Here is a 22144-nt window from a genome sequence, read left to right as displayed (position 1 = left end):
ATATAGAACACACACCATGGAACCCTCTCTAACCCATCGCACATGAGCTGCACATACCTGACATATAGAACACACACCATGGAACCCTACAGTGAGCTTCATTAAAGAGACCTTCAGATGGTACGGGGGCAGGATGGCAATGCCGACAGGGGGGTGGTGGTTTAGGTGGTCTTCTCGTGAATTCCAAACGATCGTTGCTGGCGCTGCTGATCGTCTGCTAAGGCATTGACGGTTTGATTATTGATTACTTTATTGAAAATTAATTAAAAAAGGATATACAGACACAAGAATGCCGGTAGGCTTGTTTCCGTTGTGGTCCTTTTGGGGAAAGGGGACAGGGAGCAACAATACAAAACACAGACAAAAACATTGTATTTTTGCCCTTTTGTTTTGTTTTTGTTTTTCTATAAAAAAAAAATATATATATATATTATTATTATTATTATTATTTTTATATATAAAAAAAGTTAACTTCTGTACGTCTCCAGGGCAGAAACGAGAAAGTAAGGAGGAATTAAGGACACCGTCCCTTTAAACAGTCACACGTGTTATTCTTCTATTTACTACACTATATGCACTATATACACGACTTCTGTGACGTTTACACCCATGCAATCCATACATGAGTGTGTGTGTGTGTGTGTGTGTGTGTGTGTGTGTGTGTGTGTGTGTGTGTGTGTGTGTGTGTGTGTGTGTGTGTGTGTGTGTGTGTGTGTGCCGCTGTGCCCATTTTAGAATATATGAGGGAAGAGAAGACATGCGTTTTAATTAAAAGTCCTTGTTGATTTAGTGGCGAACTCAGACGGAGAGAGAGACAGAGAGAGCGAGAAAGGCAGAGAGAGAGAGACTAACATTATGAGTGCACAGAGGCCCAGCAGAGGGCTAGCATGGACACCCAGCCAAGCAGCACATCTCTCTCTTGTTTAATGAGCCTGATCTGGCCTGGCCTCTTCATCAACCCCGACGGTAAATTCTAAAATAACAAATCAGTATAGGGCAACACACACATCACCTCTTTGTGTGTGTGTATGCGTGCATGCTTGCGTGCATGTGTGTGTGTGTACTGTAAATGTATTGTCGACGTCCCAGTCCTAAGTTTTTGAAAAGCGATTCATTCTTAAAAAATACAGAGATCAAAGTAAGCAGATTGCCACACGCATCACAGTATGAGCGCGCGCACACACACACACACACACACACACACACACACACACACACACACACACACACACACACAGTATGACTTGATGCTGATTAGGCTTACATTGCACTGGAATTCATTACAGCGTGCGTCTCTTTAGCTGTCATATTATACCACGACCTCTGTAGATTCACTATACTTAATGAGGCTTTATGAAATATTCAAACCTTTTACCTGGAGGAGTTCCCCAAATGATTACAGACACACAATCGCTTAGCTTAAGGATATTAGAAACATAAGCCGACTCGACGAGGCCAAACGCTCCAGTATTTCAAGCTCCAAAGATGATGTGCACTCTCATTCCGGCAGAACTCATTAGGAGAGATTCTCATTTCTTCCCCCATAAAAAGAAACTAGCATGCACCCCTCTGTAAAGTCTTCATTAGGAGGGAACGGGGTAGGGGGGCTCGCCCGCATGCTGTACTGACAAAGTCGATGTATTAATAAGCGCTACGACGGAAGATAAAACTTGAAGAGGAGATGTAAACTGCACACTGATTTTTAAAAGCCGGTCCATCCTGGTCAAATTACCACTGAGGTCCTGCACCGTCCAGCCCCGCAGGGGGATGTTATGTATAATATGGTGATACATTTTCCTCTAATCAGTCTTTACAAGCAATTACCAGCAGAGCCAGGGCACACAACGTCCCCCATTCCATGGACTTCAACATCAAATTGGCCCTTTTACAAGCAAACGCACACATTTGTAGATACGCGCGCGCGTGTGTGTGTGTGTGTGTGTGTGTGTGTGCGTGTGTGTGTGTGTGTGCGCGGTGTTTGTGTGCGCGCATGTGTGTGTGTGTCTGCATGCAATGCTTTTGTCTAACCTCGCAGACTGCTAACGCATCAGCACCACACTTCGTGTGCACAATGCCAGTATAGGCCAATTTATCTTCACATAATGTTTCATACCATTTGATTCATAACTTAAATTATTATAATGGTGGGGCTCGGAGTGGGATGAAACCTTGCCCAAGCCTTGAAGTCATGCGTCAAACAAGCATACGTCACAAGTTCTTCAAGGACCTCATGTGACAAGACTGTGATGTAAGTTGTGACTCACAACCGACGTCAGTCTTGTCACATGAATGCCAACACCCACATTGGAGCACACAGTTTGTTGCATCCCGAGATCCACATGATTCGATTTCATCGCACCGTATGACTTTTCTTTCCTTTGGCCGGAAAAGGAAAAACTAGAAAAAATGCCCTTCTGGGCACAGGTCTCCACCAGGATAGGAATGTAGGACATCTGGTGGTTGGATAAAAGGGCAACAAAAGTAAATTAGAGGTAAAAACACTTTTCGGCCAGTTATAGCGCCACCTTGAGGCTGAGTTGAAATTGTTCATCGGCCTAGTGGGAATGTGCGTGCACAATTTCACGGAAATCACGCGATGTGTTCATGATTTGCAGCATTTTGTTTGAAACTGAGCACTCCTGTGAACTTTGGAAGCCAATCTTAACCAATCAGGATGGAGTCTGAGAAATCTGAAAGACCCGTTTCGTTGAATGGCTCTAGAGAGACTGTGTACCAATTTGTTTGGACAAAATCTGTAGGTGTACTGTGCAAAAACTTGTTTTGCACAAAGCGGCCTCCTGGTGGCGCTATAACAGGCCGTTCTGGAAATTCTGGGGCAGAGGTTCATCGTTGGCATCCAGGGAGTGTGTGCAAAATTTGGCATTGACCGGGTTGTTTTGCACAAAGCGGCCTCCTGTTGGCGCTATAACAGGCCGTTCTGGAAAGTTTGGGGCAGAGGTTCATCGTTGGCATCCAGGGAGTGTGTGTGCAAAATTTGGCATCGACCGGGTTAACGGTGGCCGAGATTAGCTGCTCACGGACACACACACACGGACGGACGGACGGACGGAGTCTCCCCCCATGCCTTCGGCCTGGTGGAGACAATGAGAGTGGGGGACTGGGGAAAAACAATCAGAAATCCATCCTCCTTATATAGTTGGGGATTAACATAAGCAGCCATCAGGTCAGACAGATAGGTATACCTGAGCACCATATACAGTAGGCACTGAATTGTGCACATGTGTGTACTTTCAGTGCATCATTTGTATCCACCTTTTTCCTGTAACCCATAAGTCTTTGTGTTTGAGTGTGCATAAGTTCCTCATCAACCAGCAACTACCAATAATTTATTTGCAAGTGACTTTACAGAAAAAACAAGTCAAAGGTTTATAATAAGCAGACATGGCAACACTGCCTGAATTAAGCAAAGCACACACACAAGGAGCCCCAGTACCTTGGCGGGGAAAAAGGTGGATACAGCTGGCTACTTGCGTGTGGACGTGTGTGTGTGTGTGTGTGTGTGTGTGTGTGTGTGTGTGTGTGTGTGTGTGTGTGTGTGTGTGTGTGTGTGTGTGTGTGTGTGTGTGCGCGCGCGTGCGCGCGCGTGTGTGAGACAGAGAGTGTGTGCATGCATGCGTGCAAAAGTGTGATTGAGTAAGTGAATGGGACTCAATAAGTGAGAGTGTGGAAGAGAAAGGGTGCACGTGCGTGCATGCCCCCTGCATGCATGCGGCGTGCATGCCACGTCACGTCACAGGCAGATAAGGTACCTAGGTAGTGTGTTATGTATGCTATATGAAGTTTAATTTAATTCCGTGCTATTGTGCAGGCCACCCCAAAGACGCTGGCTCACCCAGCTCTGCAAATCCCATTTGCAGCCAGTGAGATCTAATCAGGCCTCCTGAAATGAGCTCCAACCTGAGTGGAATGGCAGCACCGGCCCGGGTCTGGGGGCTGCAGGGAAATACCTCTATTAGGCAGGCAGCGGTGTTGGTGGGGGAGGGGAGGTGGTGGGGCTTGGGTTGAATGCGAAGGAAGGAGGAAAAACTGGAAGTACGTGTGTGGTGGAGGGGTACAGTATTATAAAGCAGTGGTTCTCTCACACTCTTTCGTCCCAAATTGATATCCTACGCTACGGTATGCATTTGGCTATGGACCCCCATCTGAAACTATTTTGTGCCCCATACAATATATGTGTTATTAAAATGTTTAAGACATATTTGAAAATAATTCACATTATTTTTCCAGAATAAAAATGTATACAAATGAGATGTCTGATAATTTGTGAAAATATTCGCCTATAATGCCCAAAGTAGGGACGCCATGGGTTGAAATGAGTCTTGCAAACCGTAACACATTGAACTATAGCGAGTGTGGCGGCAGTGGCTCAGGAGGTATAGAGAAGTGGAAGCTTCCCGGTTTGATCCCAAAACGGGTTAGTGTCGAAGTGTCCTTGAGCAAAACAGACACTGAGCCACAAAGTGTTCCTGATGAGCAGGTTGGTGCCTTGCATGATTTCCTCCGCCATCGGTGTGAATGGGTGAATGTAATGCACACACGCACGCGCTTTGGATAAAGAGAAAGACGCTATATAAATGCACAATTTAATCGTCTACATTCATATTACTATACGGGTTAGGGTTCAGAGACAACAGACCAAAGGTGAGCGGACATCTTTGCAAGTAAACACACAATCGTGTCATTGTGTTGCCATGGTTACTGGGTGTTTGCACGAAAGCAAGGAGTCATCCAGTCCATAAAGCATTGTATTGCTGTCGTTTAGAAACCTTGTATCTCGACCGCGTGATGTGTTGCGAGCTTGTAGATTTTCGCTGTTATTGAACATACCAGTAAGACGCCCTGTCTTACTGATCTAAGGGTGGCAGCGGGGGCAATGTCTTGAGTGTACAGGATTTGAGGGAGGTCTGGCCGTATATGGAGCGTGTCTTGAGTGTACAGGGTTTGATGAGGTCAGATCAACATATGTCAGCTCCATATATGGAGATCCAAGGGTGGCAGCGGGGCAGTGTCTTGAGTATACAGGGTTTGATGAGGGCTCAGGTAGGGCCGGGCCATAATTTTTCGGGCCTGTTGAGAATTATAGTTTTTGCCAGCTGCCGGGCCCGGCTGCAATAATAACTTTGGGGCAGGCCCGTCTAGAGTTTGAATGGACAGGTATCAGTCAAATGGGAGACATCGAAGAGGTGGGTATAGGATCAACATATGGAATGTCAGAACAGGTCAGCTCCATATATGGAGATCTAAAGTATTGAGGTTTGAGGTCAGATGTAGAGTTGCTGGCCAGCTCCATATATGCAGATCTGGGTGGTGATCCAGTCTTCTATGGTTATCCAGGGTTAGATGAGGTCAGTGTCGTGTTCTTCATATATGGAACGGCCATATATGGTGGTGTGATGTCACGAGGTGTGACCTACGAATCGACTGAAGGGTTTTGCAGGTTTTCATAGTAATCTGCGACCTCGCAACAATGGCTCACTGAGTCACTTGAGTCAGTTCTCGCATTGGGTCTCACAAGCTGAGAACTGACAAGTGACTCACTCAGCCATTGTTGCGACCTGAGCTGAGATGAAAGAATATCATGGGTGATATGACGTCACTTCACGTAAATGTCATGGTAATTTCAACCTTTTGCCATGATTACTTACGTTACGATTAATGAACCATTTTGTAATTAATTTTTCTTTATTGCAAAAAACAGCCGCTCTACAAGCTTGGCTATTTTCACTATTTTTGTATGGCAACATTGTTTCTAATTTGGTAAAGGTGTGGGAAGGTGTGCGTGCGTGCACACACACACAAACACGTGTGTTCCACATTTGACAGCAACCTTTCCTGCTGTGGCTGCATTTCCCTCAGTGATGACGTCAGAGCTCTGCTGCAGTCAGAGAGAGAGAGAGAGAGAGAGAGAGATGGGATTCCAGTAGAAACCAGAAATCATCCACACTGTGCCGTACAGCACATTCCTGAATGCGTGTGTGTGTGTGTGTGTGTGTGTGTGTGTGTGTGTGTGTGTGTGTGTGTGTGTGTGTGTGTGTGTGTGTGTGTGCGTGCCCGCACGCACGCGCACACGTGTGCATGAATTTGTGCATGTGTGTATACAACTGTGCCACTGAATTGAGTGTGTGCTATACACAGGATTTGAATAATAATAAAAGCATTGACCCTGAGACCCTGAGAGATGCTTCACTGCTGTGACTCTCTCACTCAGCAATTCTCTTTTTTAACCCCCCCCCCCCCCCACACACACACACACACACCCCCCATCTCTCTCCGTTATGAGTTATAGAGCTTTCAGACTGATGTGGTATCTAACTATCTACAGAGAAGACAAAACACCGGCGAGCAGCACACGTAGGCTGAAACACAGAAACACAACAGCATGTTCTGCATGCACACACAATTCAATTCAAATTCAATTCAAAGGGCTTTATTGGCATGAGAATACATACGTTTACATTGCCAAAACAACACAAAACAAAAGTCAATATCAGCATACTTGTTGGTGAAGCATATTGTATTGGTACGATAGGCCCGTATTGCAGTATTTTCCTATGAGTCCTATACCCTATGCATTAGGTAACTCTGGTAACTTTGCAATGTAGAGAGAGAAAGAAGCGATAAGAGTGGACATAAAACGAGAGCCATACAATTAGAGATCTCTGACTATACTGATAGTCTGGTGACATCCAAATTCAATTCATTCTAGCCTCAAATTGTGTGAAAACAATTTTGAGATTTAAAAAACAACAGCATTACAGAACCAATGCAAAGACCTTACGGCAGCAACAACAGCAACTACCTCAGAAATAAGCGATGAGTAGACAAAAGCCAACCATCTGGATATACAGAGGAAATGTTCCCCCTGTTTTCTAAACTCTTTTGCTCTTAATCACTCCATCAACTCAATGACATCAGTCCAGGGAAAGAAAGAAAGAAAGAAAGAAAGTTGTTTTAAAAGATAAAGTGTAAAGGAAAAAGAGAGATGGACATTTTCTTCCTGAACAAGTTATTGAATTTCTCATTTGTAATAGCATAATCCAGCACTGGGTTGAAAAGATGCTTATTTATATCTATAAAAGCCCACTTGGGGTTTAAGACAGTTGTTCTTTTCTGGATCGGGGATGTCATTGCGAACATCTCAAAGAGCAATTGCGGCCCACCTATCTGACCACTTCGGCTGCCGGCACAATTAATTGTAAATGGTGCATTTATATAGCGCTTTTATCCAAAGTGCTTTACATAGATTGTACATTACATTCACCCATTCACACACCGATCGCGGAGAAAACCATGCAAGGCACCAACCTGCTCATCGGGAGAAATTAGTGGTTCTTTCTCAAGGACACTTTGACACTATATATAATAACTCTATAATTACTATTTATTGGTTATTATTATTAATGTAGTTATTTTATATTAATGTCATATTATCTTTACAACGGTGGTCCCCAGCTCCCAAGTTGAGAACCAATGGTTTAAGAGAACAAAGGATGGATTTGTATTTGTATCACTCTGCTGCAGCAGATAACAGTATTGATGGAATGTGATTAACTGTTTCAGATTTCTTTGGTCTAGTGGAGGAAAGAAAATATTTTGTATTAATTACCAGACCAACCTGGCAATGAATCTCTAATCTCTATGGATCCCTTCTTTCTAAAGGTCTCCACCTCCTTCGCTATAGATTATATTCAATCACTATATATATATATTTTGTTCTTTTTTTATGCTGAAAAAGCCACTATATCAGTCTATTTTATTTGGTACAAATAAATGGAAAATAGGTCTTATGTTGTACCATGTGCATTGCATCAATTGGCCATTTTAGGAACATACTTAATAATCGTACATTACCTGTATGTAACTGATTTAACTGATAGCTGTCAACATGTAACTGTTTTAAATAGTATGTTCTTTATTTGTTTTTTTTGTTTTCTTTGATCTTGTATTGTTGTATCATTGTTGTTTGTGTAATCTCGGCATCATTGTAAATGAGGGTCTCCCTCAATTGATTTCTCTGAGAATATAAATAAAAGTTGAATGAATGAATGAATGTGCATAAAGGTCACGATAAAAGTGGCCCAAATAACTATCGACCAAAGTTGTCTTGCACTTTGGAATACCTGGTGAACAAACAACTCGTCTTAACAGCCATTCTGTTCGTAGTCCTTATCAGTCTGGCTTCAGGGCCGAGCAAGTACCGTATCTGCGACTCTGTTTGTTTGAAATGATTGCACCAACCTTGGATAAAAAGCAACTCTTCAATGATCTGTCCAAAGCATTTGATGACCATTTTCTCAGAGTAGTTCGGTCGGTAGAGCTCTCGCCTTAGGACAACAAGGTCACATGTTCGATTCCGGGCACCGCCAACTCAGCGTATGAGTAGCACTGCTTGGGTGTGGCAAGTTGTGCACTAAGTACTGGGAGCTGATGGTAGGTGTGGCGCTCCACCTCAGCATCCAATCCATCTGGCAGGGGTCCAGTGCATGGTAACGGGGATAAACTCCATCTCCCAGGGGTCCAGTGCATGGTAACGGGGATAAACTCCATCTCCCAGGGGTCCAGTGCATGGTAACGGGGATAAACTCCCCTGACTGGTTTAAAAACTACCATTCTGAGCAATGAATAGCAATGAATAGGCATCAGTGGCACTACGGAATGCAGAAATGGTTGTAAGCATGTAGCAGATCGTGTTTTCTAGCTACGAATTTGCCACAATTTGTAGACATTAACTTAAAAAACTTGACTTGAAAAACATAAAACGTGGAGACACAACAAGCATTCTGCCTGACTATCTACCTATAATATTGAGTTATGCTGCCAAAGAACATACAGACGTTACATCATGATACAAAGAGCATGCTGGATGGTGCCTGCAGCACGTTCAATGAATAGAAATAGGGCAAAAGCCAAAAGGGAGAACATGCAGCTCATATTAAAAAATGCATGCTCTCTGATCATGAAAAGTTAAAGCTTCTCTGCACTGAAGATGCATGAAGTTGTGAGTCACTACAGTACAAATGTTTTGACATCTTGCATTTGAAAGACAGCTCAAATGCATATACATGATTGTTTTAGACACGAAAACGCACAAATTCATGCACATGCTGTTTTGCACATTCAACTACGGATTTTTCCTCAACACAACACAGAGGTTGGTTGGACCTGGCAGCAGAGTCAAAGCGTTGACCCAACTCAAAGCAACGACCCATCCCGTTGCTAAAACAGGAAATGGGAACAGAAGAAACCCTTCTCCTTGACTGCACCACCCTTGCAACACCTGTGATCCAGGTGGTCTATTGGTGAACTGGCAACGACACCGCCACCACCACCACCGTCATCATCAGTGTAACAAACAAGAATGCCAGCTACCAAACCCCCCCCCCCCCCCCCCCCCCCCCACTTAGCCAGGTTAGTTGGGTTCAGTGTTGATTTCGTCGACTAAAACTAAGACGAAAAATGTTCGTCGACTACCTTTTTTCACTGACAAGACAATTTTGTCAACAAATGAAAACTAGACTAAAATGTTAGGAAGGGACTAGTGGACAAGAGATCAAGTACAAGTAATTTTACACTTGGTTGCATGCTGAAAATAGCAGATCTACAAGCTCACAACGCATCGCAGCTTGTAGATCTGCTATTTTCAGCAAGTGTAAAAACGTCATTACGACGGCATCAAGGCCCGCCAAAATACATTTTAGACAACTAAATCAACTGTAGATTTAGTCGACTAAAATCTTATGATATTAATCGACTAAAACTAGACAAACACTAAAACATTCCAGGTGACTAAAATGTGACTAAAACTAAATGAAAACTATTGAAGAGACTATATGACTAAAACTTAATTCAAAATGTTGCTGCCAAAAGCAACACTGGTTGGGTTGTGCTCATCTAACCCTGTCTCATGCTCAACTGTGTGCTTAGACTTGCATTGCCAAGCTACAGTACATCACTGGGCCTTGTTGTTTTCAGCGAGACAGTCTGCAGGTCCAAGTAATTCATAGTTATGTAAGAGTTATTATGTGTTGGACTGCACCGGCTGATGTAAAAAAATTAATAGAGAAGGTATAATAAACACATTGGTAACCCCATTAACAACGGTAATTTTATTACTCGAATGAGATAGCAGTGCTGTTATATTTATTACCGTATTATTATTATAGTAACAAGCTACATTGTGACATGTAACAACAACTATGGCCAAAATTAAGTTTGAGAAACTATTGATTTAGAAGGCAATAATTGGTAGTGTAGTGTAAAGGGCCTCAGGTCACACTATCATGTGCTGGAGGATCAGGTTGAACAGTTACAGGACAGAGTGTTGGGGCGGGTTCGAGTTCAGAGTGCTCCTACCAAGACTGTCGCTGAGCTGACAACAGCCAAAGCCTAGGCTCCCCACATGTGCTAATCTCTCTGGTTTAAATGGGAACAGAGACAAAGCGTAAAACAGGGCAAGCCTGTCTGATCCATGACCGCACGCCCGAGCACATACACACTGTGTGTGCATGTCACGCACCCACACACGCACGCACAACACACTATAAGCAACAGAGGATTTCACTGAGTCTTTCTGTCTTCATGGCAACTTCAGACTTCCACTTAGTGTGTTCGAGAGAGAGAGAGAGAGAGGGGGGGGAGGAAGAGTTCTGGCTTTGTGAGAGCCAGACTGGGAACCAGCAAGAGGCAGGGAAACCATGACAACCACACAACCACCCTTGGCAACCAACCGAGCTTTCTCACACCAAAGCCAAAACCAGACATGGAATACATGCAAGGGTTAATCTGAGTCGAGAGGAGAGAGAGAGAGAGAGAGAGAGAGAGAGAGAGAGAGAGAGAGGGAGAGAAAGAGCGGGGTCTTGTAGGCCAACAGAAAAAGAAAGGAGTGATTAAGCCTACTGCCAAGTGCACAGACGTTTAATATTGCATGTCTTTAAATGCCCGTGTGGACAAAGACATAGCGGTTATAGGACCGGCTGACTTGCCGAGTGCGTGAATGGCTGACTGGCAGCCTTAAGCCTGATGCGTAAAATTCTACGTACGACAGCGCTGCACACTGAATAATAGCTGTTCTACAAGGCTCACAATGCGTCGCACCGCCACAATGAAGTATAAATCAGTTTTCTGAGTGCCAGTCACTGGAGCTGGTACAGAGACATCTACTGGAGTAGCACTGACACACACACACACCAGGCATGCTTTATGGAGGCAACAGCGCGTGGTCCTTCTATTATATAAATCTGTGAATTTAGCAATTTGAAGTGCTGTGGAAATTCTCAATAGCATGAGGTGCTAAGACGCAACAGCGCGTACACACGGCAGACGCAGAGAGATTAGGACTGGGGAGATATAGAGAAGGAGAAAGAGAGAGGGAGAAAGTGTGAAGACGTGCGTGCAACAGTGTGAAAATGGACCGGAGCACCTGTGTGATCTTAACCAGATTCTCCTCGCTTTAGATTCGGGCGAGGAGAACAGTGACAATGGATGCGGCGAGTTAAGGCCCAATGACACACACACATACACACACACACACACACACACACACACACACACACACACACACACACACACACACACACACACACACACACACACACAGGACAGTCCCATGAAGGCTACACCCGCTGACCTCCCGTCTAAAAGAACGGGAGGCCGTTTCTCCTCTGGAGGTCAGAGGCGGACAGACGAAATGAGGGAGAATAATGAAGAGAATGATCAATACAATGCCTTAAGTAATAACCTCCACTGCAGTCACACAACGGTCAGGACCACTTCACGCTCTCCCACCCCTCTTTCTTTCTTCTCCTTCTTCCCATGTCCGTCCATCCTTACCACTCCTCCCCCTCACTTCTCTACCGCTCTCTCCCCGTCATTAATCTCTGAAAATCGTTGGCTACATACATTCCTCCCAATCGATGCAATTCCACCGAGGTCTTGTCTGATTTAACACATGGCTGGATCCTATATGAATCCTGACTGGCCAGAGAGAGAGAGAGAGAGAGAGAGAGAGAGAGAGAGAGAGAGAGAGAGATGAGAGGATGAGAAGAGAGGCACAGTAAATGGCAGAGATTGTCATTATATAACGTCTGCCGAAGTGACAGACAGTGAAAGGACTACCGGCTCATTCCCAGTCAGTTTTACGGTGGTGCGTGCGTGCGTGCGTGCGTGAGAGAGAGAGTGAGCCCTATTGTAAACAAGTGTAATACTTTATGGTGTCGTCCACAGTTAACAGTTTTGTATTGAGTTGTGCTTGAAATGTACTGTAATTCTCCAATCTGTTAATAAATTCAATCAAATCAATCAATCAATCAATGACTAACCCAAGCTCGTAGCTTGTAGATCTGCTATTTCTGAAAAATCGTGAAAATGTGGTGCAAATCTGTGAATTTCTGTTCACAGAACGTTTTTAACTCAAATCTTTGCATCTGGGAGGTCCCTGGAACAACATATTTTAACATGGGGGTCCGCGGCCAATTACAGATAATTCTGGGGGTCCTTGCCATGAAAAAGGTTGAGCACCACTGACATAGAAACATGGTTTCTAAGCAGCAACGGGTTGTAAGCAGAGGACACATTTCTCAATGTGACAATAAAGGACAATAATAATAATAATAATTAGTATTATTATCATTATAATAATTATAATAAAATACAATACCTCAATTTTTCCAAAGCAAGACATTAAACTCTATTAAAACAAAAGAAAAGAAAAACAGGGGGTACAAATTTAAGACTAAAAACTGCTGAAAATAGAATGGTAAAACAACAGAGACGGTGCCCCATCTGGCCAACATCATTTGCTGTTCATATATTCAGAACGGGTAAGGACTAGTACACAGTAATATCCTCAGTCAGTGTACTGTACACACACACACACACACACACACACACACACACACACACACACACACACACACACACACACACACACACACACACACACACACACACACATACCCCTTCCCCCACTGGCAGGTGTACACACATACACCAATAACGTATGCATCAGCAAACACAGCTGCACACACACATACACGCGTGTGCAAAGACACCATTTAGGATTCATTTCAGGGCTGAGGGAGCAAGTCTTTGCCTTCAGCCAGCCATTCAAACAGCTGAGGCCAAGCAAGCCTCGCTTACTGTAGCTACAGGGGGCAAGCCAGATGTTAGAACTATAGGCCAGAAAGAGTGCTGCAAGGCAGGAGGGGACACAGCTCAGCTGCTGGGTCAGGGCTTTGTTTACAATGAAACAGGCTTTAATACCTGGATCCGAAACACAGCCTTCCATCTCCATTTGACCAATAAGTGCCGTACTATTGTACCATAATGTGCATTCTTTTATTTACTTTCATTTGAAATAATAGTACCCAGAGAATATATGAAGGTGGATCATATATTCTCTGTACCCACTCCTCCCCCTAGCTTCGCACCTACCATTGCACTCACCTCCTCCGCCGTCGCGTCTTACACAGCTCTTTCTCTTCAGAAGCGTTAATATTGTAACCTCAACACAACAGAACAGAAATGACCCCAGAACGTCCATGTTGTGTTCAACCACCACCGATGCTGCCTATATTATATTACCTGTAATGCCCAAGTCCCTATGGCGCTACTGGCTGCCGACAGTCGAGGATCAAGTTTAGACATGTGCACAGTCGAAAAACATTTTGCCTTCTCCGATCAGCAACACCTTGAATACCAGGGTACAGTCAGTGACATCATCAAATTGGCTGATAAGAAACATGGCTGAAATGGCTCTTACATTACCAGAAGAAATGGCCTCTCTTTTGCACTTGTAAACTTGTGATAATAAAGTGCAGTCAGTGTGAGGTTGTTTCCACGTCAGCATGTGTGAATACATGGCAGATAGCCACCTGCGGTCCGTACCAAGGTCATGTCCAGAGTGCTTTCTTATCAGCCACCGCGGTGGTTCCCAAACGTTTCGAGGCCCAAAAGAGACATTTTACTGTGTGTCCCCCCAGGGAGGTGCATACTTAGTTTCGACATTCGTCATTGGTTAGACATGGCTTAAGGTTAGGTTTAGGTGTGCTGCCCCGTGGGAGGTTAGGGTTAGGGTGAGGGTTTGAGATAGGTTGTAGTTGTAGGACTAATGACTGGTCTAACCCAATGACTAGTCTAAACTAAGTACTGTCTAAACTAAGTACTGCACCCCTCCCCAGGACCCAAACTATAGTGAAACATCCCAACCCCGCTAACCCAATAACCCCAAGAACATAATACTGTAGGCAACTAGGCATGCATGACCCCCAGTGAAAATACAAGCTTGAGATCTGCTGTTTTCACTAGTTCACTATTCACCATTCCTGTAATTTCTCAGATTTTTCGAAAATGTATTATTTGTTTTCTTACTTCTTTTTAATTTAATACTTTGAAAATGTAAAAATAAGCAAATACATAACAAAACAATGTAGTAAAAACAAAGAGATGGAAAATGGACCTACAGCAACACATGCATGCATGCACGCACACACGCACCCACGCACACACACACACACACACACACACACACACACACACACACACACACACACACACACAGTCACACACACACACACACACACACACACACACACACACACACACACACACCCCCCTCCACACACGTGAACAGTTCACCGCAGAGTGGATTCCATTGACGGGATCGACTAGCCGTTCCCTCCTCACTTGTCATCATCAGGAATATCATGCGTAGTGAGGCGGTATGGATCGCCTTCCAGCAGCCAGCAAATCTCTCAGAACGCCCATTGATCCGCTTCAACCTATCAACAACTCACCGGCTATCAATCAACGTCAAATTAACGGTTTTTCGTTACCGCACGCACGGCACGCCGTAGTACAGTAGGGCCCCGGAATCTGTCGATATGTTAAGTGTGTGTGTGTGTGTGTGTGTGTGTGTGTGTAACTCAGAGTCCAATGAACACTGGATCTTTTTGTGCGCAAATGCATGTGCACACTCACGCATGCACAAAAAGGTGAAAGTTGCTCTATGATAAAGGAGAAATGAAGATTGCATAATCTATCTATAAATGCCTGTCAGTCATTCTGTCTGTCTGTCAGTCAGTCAGTCAGTCATTCTGTCTGTAGCCTACACTTCCTTATATTAACCCGACTCTTCCAGATGGGGCAGTAGAGTACTCTCTCTAGAGATTACTCTCTAGAGAGTACTCTCTCTAGAGAGTACTCTCTCTAGAGAGTACTCTCTAGGCAGTAGAGAGTACTCTCTACTGCCCCATCTGGCCAACATCATTTGCTGTTCATATATTCAGAACGGGTAAGGACTAGTACACAGTAATCAGTGTGTACACACACACACACACACACACACACACACACACACACACACACACACACACACACACACACACACACACACACACACACACACACCACACACCACACACCACACAACACACAACACACACAGGGTCTGACAGACACCGGGAGAGCAAGAGTCATGAATTAGACAGGCATCTCACTGACATGAAGACAGCACAGACAGCTGGAGTATGGCCCGGAGGCCTCACAGCACATCAGCCTACTACAAACACACTCCAGTAAAGAGGGAGAAAGAGAGAGGGTGTGTGTGCGTGCGTGTGTGCATGCGTGCGTGCGATCAATATATGAAAGCGACGGAAAACACTGACAATTTCACTCTCTAAACACAACTTAAGACGAAGGGGGGAAAAAAAGAGAGAGAAAAAAAGAGAGCCCGGTCTACAGGCAAAAGCATCCAATTCATATCCAGTCAATAAGCATTATTGTGGGATTGGATTAGGCAGCGGTATTTCCCAGACAATAGGCCTCTATTCCACTAATCAACGGCCTTCAGGAGGGACATAAAAGCGGCCCAAGGCAGTGTTTCATGGCTTTCTGTGAACACAACAGTGACTCAGCTGGCCCGATGTCGCCAGCCGATGCTGCCGTGTATACTACATCAAAACTTTTTAGCAACCTCTGAGGCCTTCAATGTTCTGAAATATGGGAAGAACCGTTCGTTACAGATTCTCAGTTTTAATGATGTAACATAATGTAATGTAAAAAAGAAAAAGAAAAGTACCCCGGTCTGTGATGTGCAGTACTGCAGAGTTGAGTCGCATCAATTACAACTCTTCAGAGGATTGTGAACTTAATAAAGAATATTAAAACTCCAACTGACGAGAACAGGGTTGTTATTACACTGTCTGATGGAGACACGACTTGGTGGCATTGTCACTGCGGGGGAGTGGAAGGCTTGTAGGAATCTGCAGCATATGAGGACACACACTATAGTTTGTATGAGCATGCACGCACACACACAATTTAGACACACACTATAGTTTGTATGAGCACGCACGCACACACACAATTTAGACACACACTATAGTTTGTATGAGCACGCACACAGTGACACACAAATCATGGCCACAATGCCGTGGTCAGGTTGCACCACTCAAGCACAGCAACTCTATCAGTGGCTTTTCAAAATGACCATCATGCTTCTGCAGCTTCGCCCCCAATCAGGGGCCATCCATGCAGACAGTCTGCATCTATAGAGCCCTCTCAGGCCCCAGTGCACACCTGACAAACAAGGGACAGGACAGCAGCGCCTGCATGGCCAAACTGGGAGGAACGCTGCTACCAACCCAAAGTAAGACAAATGGAGAAAGTGATGAGAGAGAGAGAGAGCATCGCTAAGACAAATATACTGTAGACAGAAAGGCCTGCTTTACTCTGAGCCTTAACACCGTTGCTGTTGGGCAGAAACCTCTTACAGTATGTCCATATTTTCAGATCTGCAAGCTTTGGATATATGAGGTTTCCACCCGACTCATCCTATGTTCAGCAGTGCCGGTCCATTACATCCTCTGAGTTTTACTGTGTATATGTCCTATGTTCTGCACTGTCAATGTGTTTGTGACACATCGTGGGCCAATAAATGTCTAACTACGCTAGTGTAGCAATCAGTGGCAGAATAAGTACTCGTCGTAGTACAAACTCTCAATGCATTGCAATATGAACTTGTAGAAGAACCGTTACTTTCTAATAGCCTGAGTATAAAGGAGGTTGGTGTATGTTTTTAATTAATAATCCAAATCTACAAAGTAACTAACAAAAGCTGACAATGAAATAACTGTAGTGGAGTAAAAAATAATAATAATACACAATCTGCTTCTGAGATATAGAAGTAGAATAGAGATGTAGAGTAGAGGTATAAAGAATAGATACTCAAGTGAGGTAAAAGTACCTCAAAATGGGAAGTACAGAGCTGTACTTCCCACCACTGATGGCAATGTGAGGCTGCTGTGTTGTGTTGCTAACTCAGAGTAGCATCGTGGCCCATGATGCCTTGGGCCACGTGACTGACAGCTGAGTGGACTTTGGCTGTGTGGGGATTAGAGCACCAAGCCTAGCCAGAGCCACTGCACTGGCCATGTGCTTGTGTGTGTGTGTGTGTGTGTGTGTGTGTGTGTGTGTGTGTGTGTGTGCGCTTGTGCATGCGTGCGTGCATGCGCACACCCTAATCACTTAATGAACACGGAACAGGACCACTCGCCGAGAGCAGGATGGCCAGATCAAGCAGAATGTCTTCCGCACTCCTCCTCTAATAATAACAGCCAATCAGAAAACTGAGGAGACAGCGTGGCACCCAGCCCATTGGACGGTGTAGGGGACAGGGACAAGCCCATTGGACGGTCTAGGGCAGTGGTTTTCAACGGTATCAAGGCCCACTATTTATTGGGCATTTGAGCCACGTCCACCATTTGATGACATTTAGCTTCTCAGATCTCAGATCATATTCAAACTTTGAATATTTTGTTGTATTGACGTTGGTAACAGGCAAACGTTGATCAAAATAACAATTCTTCTACATTCTCTAATTGTGTTCACTTCTTGAAAATTAAGTAATGCAAATGCTTAACAATAATTGAAGTCTTGAGAGCGTAAAATGAAATGGGATCCATTTTGGTTTCATTTTACACTCTCAAGAGTTAAAGATCTATAAGGGTCCAGTTGGTTACTCAATCATGAAGCTGGGGACCACCTGTAACCCCGGAACACTGGTTGAAAACCACTGGTCTAGGGGACAGGGACAGGGACAAGCCCATTGATGGTCTAGGCCAGGTACAGGGACCAGCCCATTGATGGTCTAGGCCAGGTACAGGGACCAGCCCATTGGAAGACAGTTCCGTCCGCCAGCCCCTAACCTGTCCTGTCCTGGGCCCAGGGGAAAAGATTCACTTGAATAAAGGTACAAGAGGTATTGCATCAAAATATGCTTAAAGTATCAAAAGTAATTTCACAAGTTGTCAGGGGCAGAAAATGTATACAAATCTTTGAAAATAGTAGATCTACAATCTCACAACATGCCACGATGTGACACGCTGTGAACTTGTAGATGGGCTATTTTCAAAGAGCCAAAGTTTAAATGTGGCTGAAGTGGTTATGTATGTTTTGTATTAATAATTGAAATATGCAAAGTAACTAGTATAGTTTTCATTTTCAAATAATTGTAGTGGAGTAAAAAAGTACAAGATGTAGTGGAGTAGAAGTAAAAGTATAACAAATTCCACTAAAGCAAAAAATACCTCAAAATTGCACTTAAAAGTACATGAGTACATGTATACTTAGTTACTTTCCAACCACTGAATATAAGTCACATGGGATATTATACACTGTCATGAATCTGAAGAGGTTTGGAATGGGCCGTCTTATGCACACAGGCCACATAACCACGTAATTCCTCTCAAACATAAAGTGCCATAAGTACATGACTCACCCACAACACACAAGGCCCAAAATCAGTGTAAAGTTTAATTTCACTGCGATGTCAAATCCTTAATCCCAAAAAGAGTTTATTCTAATGATCAGTCAATCGATTGTGCTACGGCTTGGATGAATGGAACAAATGTATAGTATAATTTTAAGTTTTTATTGGCATCTTTATAAAATCTCTTAAAATTTTAAAGAAAAACTACTTTTTGAACATTCTTTTTTTAAATATGAATGCAACATTAATATCATTAAAATGTTAGTGTTTGTCAATTATTTGGGGGCCCACTTGCGATACCCTCGCAGCCCCGGCCCACAGGTCGGGAACCGCTGAGCTAATAAATGCACCAATTGTTCTTGGCACACTCAAATAAACAGCCAGTGAGGCACAGACAATCTCACGGCTACCGTGTCATTAAATGTCTGCCCGTAACAGAGCAAAACTCTCCTTCTCCACCTCCATAAACAGTGATTAGACAGAGAAGACGGGGGGAGGCTCAATCTATGACGTCTATCGCTCTCTTTCAGCACTGGGCACCGCTGGAAACCCCAAAATGATTTAATATGAGTAGCAGGACACGGAGAGTTCAGCCAAGATTTGAGTGCTGTATTTATGACTCCAAAATGACACCAGTGGTTGGCGCGCAGCCCGTTAACAGTAATTGTCCCTGTTATATTGTACAGTAGTGAAACTGTATCACACCAGTGATACATTATGAAATGGGATATTGTAGCTAGTGAGTACTGAGCTGCCCGTGAAAGCTGCATGGCATCCTCTGCATGAGAAGCTCTGCCTGAAGCTCAGAAATATAGCCTATGAAGCCTGATTTATATGTATACGCATTTGATTTACTTTATTTGTTTATTTGGACAGGACAATGCATATTAATGCACGTCACATGGACGTGGATTTACAGTGTGTCTGTCGCACATAGAAAATAGCCAATGTACATGCTCAAAGCATATGGTGAGCAATGCTAAGTAGCCTAATACATAAGGCATAATTCTTTCTGGGTATTGTGAATGTGACAGTGGGTGGGGGGTTGGGGGGTTTGAATTGGGGGGTCAAAGAAGGGTGAATGTAACAGAAAGTAGAAGCCCACTATCTCCCAGGAGGGGATTCCACTTTAGCTTTGGTTAAGTGGTAGATTGTTGGCTTCCCCTGCATGACACCGGGGTGTGTGAATCCAGGTGGTTAAACACATAAACATATGTGTTTTACAGACTGCGTGAGTGTACCCAGCTCTCCCACTGGGACATGATTGAGGCACAACAAGTAGTAGCAGGGTGACACACAAGCATTGACAGGCACAGGCACAGGCACAGGCACAGGCACAGGCACAGGCACAGGCACAGGCACGCGCACGCACACGCACACACACATGCACACGCACACACACACACACACACACACACACACACACACACACACACAGGCTACAAGTAACAAAATCATGCACCCGGAAGCTTGGCATGTCCAACTGGGGCAGTAAGCGAAATAATGCATATTGTAGCTGTTTTAGACAAAAGATGGAGGAACTCTGAGCAGGGAAAAGGTGAGTCTCACACACACACACACACACACACACACACACACACACACACACTCTCTCTCTCTCTCTCTCTCTCTCTCTCTCTCTCTCATAGTGGCAAGAAGCTGTGTTGCATCACTCCTTCTGCCATCCATCCCTGCTGACAAAGGCTAAGCTCTGCCTCTCTCCCCTCACATGGCTCCATTGACGACTGCATGCACACTTGACCACAGAGACTGCGAGAGACAATTCTCCAGCTGCCAACAACGCATTATGAACTCACAGCAATGCACGCACACGCACGCTGGCACGCACACACACACACACACACACACACACACACACACACAGGCAGAACAGGACTGAGCTGCCTGTAATAGTAGACACACACCACCACCACACATGCATAACCTCATGCTGACATAAACAGCAGGTATACTTCTTTTGAGAACATACAAATACTCCCATTCCACGATGGGTTTCTGTAACCAGGCTAGGGGTTTCTTTCTGTGCCATTCGTTATCAACTTTCACAAAACGCAGTGTCATTGCTGCCCCCCTCCCAATAGATAAATAAAAAACACCTGCCACATTTCACATTTCAGATGCTTATGTAGTTCTGACCCTGCAGCTGAACAAACTGAATGAGTTTACATTCAGCAGAAGACCTCAGACCCCCGGCTGCGAACAACTCGTGCATGGATATGGTTTGATGTGTTTCAAGGTGGGACCTTCTACTCGTGTAACTACCCATGCTAGCATTGCAGTGTCGGAGCCTAATGGCAGAAACGCCTTCCGTCCTGCCTTCCTGAGGAGGACTAAGAATAGATCAAGGTATCAGGCAAATCAGGATTAGCAGCGTTGTGCTCACATCACAGGACACATACACACACACACACACCCACACAGTATGCAGCACAACATGCACGCACACACACGAGCGAATAAGTTGATTTTCTCTCACACACGCGCACGCACACACACACACACACACACACACACACACACACACACACACTGATTGTCATCATTTGTGGTTTGGACAGTCCCACATTGACTGCCCTGGTCCTGGATGAATACTATTACACGCACGCAAGCGCGCGTGCACAGGACCACACACACACACACACACACGGTCCCACGCAACCGCTCAGCAAGCAACATCACCAAAATAAATAACACACCTCGTCCCGCGCTGACAGGCACGCGGACACGGCATGGCGTCACATGAAGAACAAATTAACAATAATAACAGATAGCCCAAATAATAACCAATCTCAATCATGAAGGGCAGGTGTGTATAATCAACTACTTGTTTGTCACCTTGCTCCGCGTCACCTGCAGGCTGCAGACTCGCCAAGGAGCGTTCCAATTAAACAAAACTAAATACATAAATAAAAACATAAAATAAATAATGTATGCAAATGCAATGAACCGCTATGTAGATGACCAACCTGTCTGTCCTTTCCCGAGCGTCTTTTCCAGCCGATAAGGTCCCACGTAATTGGCGTGTTGGGCACCGCTGTTGTCTTTGCCAGACGATGACATTTCGATATGCAAAATATATAGGAGACTTTATAATAAGAAAAGCACGGGTCGCGGTGCTGTTTATCCGGAGAATAAACACACTCCGCCTTGTTGAGGGTCCAGGTCCAGCCGTGGGTTTTTTTACTCCTCAACCTCCTCCCGGTCGCTCTGTCGCTCTCGCTCTCTCTCTCTCTCTCTCTCTCTCTCTCTCTCTCACACACACACACACACACACACACACACACACACACACACACACACACACACACACTCTCTCTCTCTCTCTCTCCCTCTCTC

The 22144-nt window shown here is 44.5% G+C and overlaps 1 protein-coding gene across 1 annotated transcript in view; it reads right to left on the bottom strand.

Annotated features, from left to right (window-relative positions):
• The window catches only part of brsk2a (BR serine/threonine kinase 2a), a gene marked incomplete at both ends in the record, with an annotated part of 310767 nt that extends 288899 nt beyond the window's left edge, over positions 1-21868 (bottom strand). The window contains one exon of the mRNA XM_083762742.1: positions 21775-21868. Within this exon, the coding sequence (XP_083618868.1) occupies positions 21775-21868 (94 nt within the window). The remainder of the gene's footprint in view (positions 1-21774) is intronic.
• Between the last annotated feature and the right edge of the window lie 276 nt (positions 21869-22144).

Source organism: Protomyctophum parallelum (genome assembly GCF_964188405.1).
Source record: "Protomyctophum parallelum genome assembly, chromosome: 4".
NCBI classification, from domain to species: domain Eukaryota; kingdom Metazoa; phylum Chordata; class Actinopteri; order Myctophiformes; family Myctophidae; genus Protomyctophum; species Protomyctophum parallelum.
This window is presented reverse-complemented; position numbering and strand designations above follow the sequence as displayed.